This window comes from Hylobates moloch, unplaced genomic scaffold (assembly GCF_009828535.3).
Source record: "Hylobates moloch isolate HMO894 unplaced genomic scaffold, HMol_V3 SCAFFOLD_3, whole genome shotgun sequence".
In the NCBI taxonomy this organism is placed as follows: domain Eukaryota; kingdom Metazoa; phylum Chordata; class Mammalia; order Primates; family Hylobatidae; genus Hylobates; species Hylobates moloch.
This window is the reverse complement of record NW_026652278.1, coordinates 14,459,260-14,465,259: the sequence shown is the minus strand read 5'-3', so window position 1 is coordinate 14,465,259 and position 6,000 is coordinate 14,459,260. Positions and strand designations below refer to the sequence as shown.

Genomic DNA, 6,000 nt, shown 5'->3' with positions numbered 1-6,000 from the left:
AGTTCAAGACCAGCCTGGGCAACACAGCAAGACTCCCGTCTATTAAAAAAGAAAAAAAAAGGCAAGAAAAGATCGAACAGAATGATCCCAAATATCCCTTCTCATGCTGACATTCTGATTCCCTCATTCATTCATTCTAGTATTAACCAATGCCAGCACTAGGTTCTGGGCATCCCCTGCTGAGCCATTCTAAACCTGCTGGGCACAGCCAAGACCTGTGAGTGTGGCCTCAGGCCTAGTGAGGGCTCATTGTTTCCACAGCCACTGCATGGTCCAGAGTGGGGAAGCAAAGCCCTACCTGCCCCATGAAGCCCACCCTGCCAGGGCCCACCTGCCAGGAGAGGCATTTTCCTGATCCCAGTTCTAGGTTTCGTCCTAGAAGAGCCCTCAGTATCTAAAGCCTTTCCTACTTTCAATTTTTAAAAGAGTTAGAAAGCGTAAGACCACCTGCCATCTTCCTAATCAAAACTCATCTTCTGGCTCTTATTCTCCGTGGCTTTTACACAACATGTTTTATTCATTTCCAAGTATTTAATTATAATGTTGAGGCCAGGTGTGGTGGCTCATGTCTGTAATCCCAGCACTCTGGGAGGCCAAGGCAGGAAGATCGCTTGAGGCCAGGTGTTCAAGACCAGCCTAGGCAACATAGTGAGACCGTGTCAAGGAAAAAAAAAAAGAAAAAGCAAGAAGAAAAAAGAAAGAGAGAGAAAGAAAGAAAGAGGCCAGACGTGGTGGCTCACGCCTGCAATCCCAGCACTTTGGGAGGCCAAGGCGGGCGGATCACGAGGTCTGGAGTTCAAGACAAGCCTGACCAACATAGTAAAACCCCGTCTCTACAAAAATACAAAAAATTAGCCCGGCGTGGTGGCGGGCATCTGTAATCCCAGCTGCTTGGAAGGCTGAAGCAGGAGAATTGCTTGAACCTGGGATGCGGAAAGAAAAAAAAAGAAAGAAAGAAAAGTATGGAGGGAAGGAAGGAAGGAGACAAAATATAACATTGAATACACGTTGTTTTTCAGACTGCACATACAACCCACATTTTGACTCAGGCCTCTGGGGCGAGGGGGTACACACACACACACACACATCCCAGTCACTGTCCTAGGCTCTCCAGCCATGAGATTTTCCAGCCCAGCCCCAACCCCGACCTAAGTCACCGGGTATCGGCCACTCATTGGCTGAGGTCCCTGAGCACCTGTTGGGAGGAAGGCTGCTGCGTGCAGCGGGCAAGTCCTGCGTCCCTCCGCTCTTACCACGGCAGGAACCACAGCCTCCCAGAACCTCAGGGTTTGTGTGGATTTCGCCCAGGGGAAAGCGCTCCAACGCGCGGTGCAAACGGAAGCCACTGGCTGGTTGAGCGGCTGTGATGGGAGAGCTGCATCCTGCCATCGCGTCCAGCTTTTCATGCCGATGTTGGTGAGAAGGGGGTGGATAGCGGGGATTCTCAGGATGCGGGCCTGGGGCTATTAAAGGCTGGGAGGTGGGGGCATAAACTTGTGGCCACCCTGACCCCTGTCCTCGGTGGGCCTCACCACCAGGCCGAGGAGACCCAGGCCTGGTCACCTGCTCCAAGCCCAGGCCCGGCGCTCGAACGAAGGCGGGCCCCAGTGGCCGTCCCTCCCCGGCCCTTCTCTCCCCTACTTTCTCCTCACCTCCCGGCTGCGCGGAGAACACGCCCCCTCCCCGGCCCCCACCAATCAGCGTCCGGAGCGGCGCCCGAGGCGCCGGGGGGCTCTGGTCTGCAGCCAATGAGCGCCACGGCCCGAGGCGGCGCCTCGCCCGCCCCCTCCCGGAATGAAAGCTGCCCGACAGCTGGCGAGGCTGGCGCAGCGCGCGGGGCGCGGGAGCCGCGCGGGCCGGAGCGGAGCGCGCGCACAGCCAGCCCGCCTCCGCTCCGCCTCCGTCCGGGGCGCGGGCGAGGTGGCCGGGGCGGGGAAGCGCAGGGGGCAGGGCCGCGGCGGCGAGGCCGGGGGGCGGGGAGGAGCGGGCCCGATAAAAGGCGGCGCGGCGGCCCCACCCCGCGGCAGGCCGGCGGGCAGGCTCGGCGTGTCCCTTCCTTCCGGCCCGTGCCGGCGGCGGGGAGGCGGCGCGCGGCCCGTAGCCCGCCCATGGAGGCTTTCCCCTGGGCGCCCCGCTCGCCCCGCCGCGGCCGCGCCCCCCCGCCCATGGCGCTCGTGCCCAGCGCCCGCTACGTGAGCGCCCCAGGCCCGGCGCACCCGCAGCCCTTCAGCTCCTGGAACGACTACCTGGGGCTCGCCACGCTCATCACCAAAGCGGTGGACGGCGAGCCGCGCTTCGGCTGCGCCCGCAGTGGGAACGGCGGCGGCGGCTCCCCGCCCTCCTCCTCTTCGTCGTCCTGCTGCTCCCCCCACGCGGGGGCCGGGCCTGGGGCGCTGGGGCCGGCGCTGGGGCCGCCCGACTACGACGAGGACGACGACGATGACAGCGACGAGCCGGGGTCCCGGGGCCGCTACCTGGGGAGCGCGCTGGAGCTGCGCGCGCTGGAGCTGTGTGCGGGCCCCGCCGAGGCTGGGCTGCTGGAGGAGCGCTTCGCCGAGCTGAGCCCGTTCGCGGGTCGTGCCGCCGCCGTGCTGCTGGGCTGCGCGCCCGCCGCCGCCACCACCAGCGAGGCGACGCCGCGCGAGGAGCGGGCCCCGGCGTGGGCGGCCGAGCCCCGGCTGCAGGCGGCCTCCGGGGCGGCGGCCGCCCGGCTGCTGAAGCCCGAGCTGCAGGTGTGCGTGTTCTGCCGGAACAACAAGGAGGCGATGGCGCTCTACACCACCCATATCCTCAAGGGCCCCGACGGGCGAGTGCTGTGCCCTGTGCTGCGCCGCTACACATGTCCCCTGTGCGGCGCCAGCGGCGACAACGCGCACACCATCAAGTACTGCCCGCTCTCCAAAGTGCCGCCGCCCCGCAGCGCCAGGGACGGCCCGCCTGGCAAGAAGCTGCGCTGAAGGCCCGGGCTCACCCAGGGTCGCCGCCGCCCCTCGGACCGCTAGGTCTGCGCACCATCTCGCCCCCGCCGTGGGGAGGCGTGCGGCTCAGCGGTCGGCTCGACATGGGACGTCGTCCTGGTGGTTTTTGAAAAGCAGCCGACCGTGTGGAGTACTTCCGTGCTGAACGATTGGAACTGGACGTTGAAATCCCCATTTGTCTTCAGTTTCTAGTTTGCACATCCAGAACGGCGAAGGCTGGGTGTGTATTCCACTAACTGAAATATGGCAACTTAGAGGCGCTGTTTATTTACTGTATACGTCGACCTATTTTAGATGCGCATCAGTATGAAATTGTCTCAATCTTGGATGTTTCATTTTATGAATGGAGGCACTTTACTAGGTCTAGAATATTTTTTTAAAAGCCTCTGAACTGAGCTTAAAACTGGCGATTTTATGAAATGTCGGCAAATGACTATTTTATTGTTTGAAGCGAGTTAATATTCTCAGTTGTCCTTAAAAATCAGTTACTCTAATTCCAGGTGAAGCAAGCCGCTGGTAGCATCACCCTTATGAGAAGTGAAGGTTTTGTAAACTTTCCAGTATTAATTTGGGCGGGTATTCCCTCCTTGTGGCTTGTTTCTGTCCTAGCTGGAGGTGTAAAATGCACAATGTGTAGCAGGTAGAATACAGCTCCTTATCGTTTTATGTACCAGGTATTTTATTACTGAACTAGCAACTAGCCTTTTCCACCTTTAAAAGTTGTGCCAAGTCATAATCATATTGTGTATAACTTGGAAATGGTGCTGTTTAAAAAAAATGTGTATTTATACAGTAACAGTATGAATTCATTAATCTCACCTGTAACTTTCCTACTTAGCCTTTTCTCTACACACTCACCCACTTCCAGTTCTTTAAAAACGTTTACGATATTAAGATCAAAGGGAGGAAGGGAAGACAGCAGTACTAATTCACCCTAGATTGCTCAATTTCAGGGTTCCTAGTGGAGGAAAGCCCATTCCAGCTGTTGCCTCTCAAATAGAAGATGGATCTCTAGCTCTGAGCTATTCGTGTATTAACTCGTATTCAAGAAGGTTCCACCGTGGGCTGCGTCTGACTTTAATACAGGCAGTGCTCAAACTAGAATAAGCACTAATGAAAGGAATTGTTGGGGGTCCTTCATGTTACCACTCCTACTGGAAGACCCATGTCCGTTTCCGGAACCCCACCAGTTTACCCATAAGCAAGACTAAACCTGATCCTTGGGCAAAAGTTCCTAACCCCTACTTCCCCCCCCCGCCCACCGCCACCCTCACTTTTAAATCCGCCATACTGAATGCCACACTATGGAATGCAGCTACCTGCCAATCTAGGCAATAGAAGGCAAAAAATAGAAGTGAATTAAGATGAACTCATCTGAAATACACAAATGCATTACTATCTGAAGATACCAGCAAGAGATTTAGTCTACGCGTATAAGGCTCCCAGTAGGATTTAGCTAGGCTACTAGAAGTTGGACTGCTTTCATGTTAAACAGCTAACTTCCTCCACAGCAAATTGACTCAATCAGGAACCTTCATTTGAAGGTGTGTTAGAGGGTGGGGTAAATACCTGATAGCTTTTTTGGTCAAAGAAAAGGTGCATATCAAGAACTTGGGGGCAGGGGGAAAGCACAGTTTCTTAGCCAGGAAAGACAATCCAAAGCTGCTAGTCTTAACCCCAGACCAGAGAACTGCAGATCTGATTGGGCCTAAATTAAGCAGCTTAATGAAACCATGTAATTACTTGTTCTCCTTTCTTTTGCTAGAAAATGTACCAGTTTAAATGAGCTTCACCTTCTGGGTGAAGTTTCTAAGGTCAACATGAATCCTCTTACCTCTCCCACTGCTCGTGTTCTGCCTTTTCAAAAGGACCACTATGAACAGATAAGCACATTCTCTAGGCCAAAAGGGCTAGCCAGGTGGCAAGATCAATTTAGCTACTTTGTATTTTCACTCAAATTACAGACGGTTTCCAAAGGTCTTGAACATGAGGCTTTGGCATAGCCTCAATATATGGGAGTCACTGTGATGAGATGTGCCTAATGTTAATTTGATATTCTGACACTGCTACTATTTTACCAGAACTAAGAATATATTGAGCTGGAGCTTCCTGAGGGCAGGAGAGTATTGGAAAAGGTATCCAGAAGATCCTCTCGTCAACTACTCAGGCAGCCACTATTCATCTATTTTTAAAGTACCCCATTTTCAGGCCAGGCGTGGTGGCTCATGCCTGTAATCCCAGCACTTTCGGAGGCGAGGCGGGTGGATCACAAGGTCAGACCAGCCTGGCCAACATGGCGAAGCCCCGTCTCTACTAAAAATACAAAAATTAGCCGGGTGGTGTGGTGGGCGCCTGTAATCCCAGCTACTCAGGAGGCTGAGGCAGGAGAATTGCTTGAACCCAGGAGGTGGAGGTTGCAGTGAGCCCAGATCGCGCCACTGCACTCCAGCCTGGGCAACAGAGCAACTCTTGTCTCCAAAAAAGAAAAAAAGTACCCCATGTTGAGCCCCCGTGCCAAATTTGCCTAGGTTTTCCAGCTGACAATACTGGGAGTTAAAACGCAGAGTATTACTATAGTTAATTTTCTAGGGTTCTCTTATGAAAAGTATATGTAAACACATTAAAAATCCTTGGAACTCAATGTGAAACTTTAAACATTTTGCAAAATTACATTTGGAGAAACCCAATTTTTCAAAGTTTAAGAAATATACAAAATATGACAAAATTATCTTCATAAGAACATGCTGCATACTTGGCTAAGTAGCAAAACAATACAGGGAATAGTCAAAAGGGCTTCTCCAACTGTAGAGGTACAGATTGTCTTAACCTGTTCTTTTCTGTACAGACTTAAAATTTCTAATGGCTTTTTTCTTTGTATTTTAATTTTCCTACAAAGTCCTTTTTGGAAGTTGCAGAATTATTAGCTTTGATGACAACAACTTTTGTCATAGATTTGATTTATTAAACCAAAATTATACATATTAAAATTATATCACAAATATATATGCTTCCAGACAAAGAA

General features: G+C 53.0%; 1 protein-coding gene across 1 annotated transcript; it reads left to right on the top strand.

Annotated features, from left to right (window-relative positions):
* Positions 1-2,020: 2,020 nt before the first annotated feature.
* On the top strand, positions 2,021-5,995 carry NANOS1 (nanos C2HC-type zinc finger 1). Its single transcript, XM_032176617.2, has one exon. The coding sequence runs from the start codon at positions 2,109-2,111 to the stop codon at positions 2,955-2,957; it is 849 nt and encodes a 282-aa protein (XP_032032508.1). The 5' UTR covers positions 2,021-2,108; the 3' UTR covers positions 2,958-5,995.
* The last annotated feature ends 5 nt before the right edge of the window (positions 5,996-6,000 follow it).

Excerpts from the sequence above, each read along its gene's own strand:
- NANOS1 (XM_032176617.2), top strand. The coding sequence starts at position 2,109 with ATGGAGGCTTTCCCCTGGGCGCCCCGCTCGCCCCGCCGCGGCCGCGCC.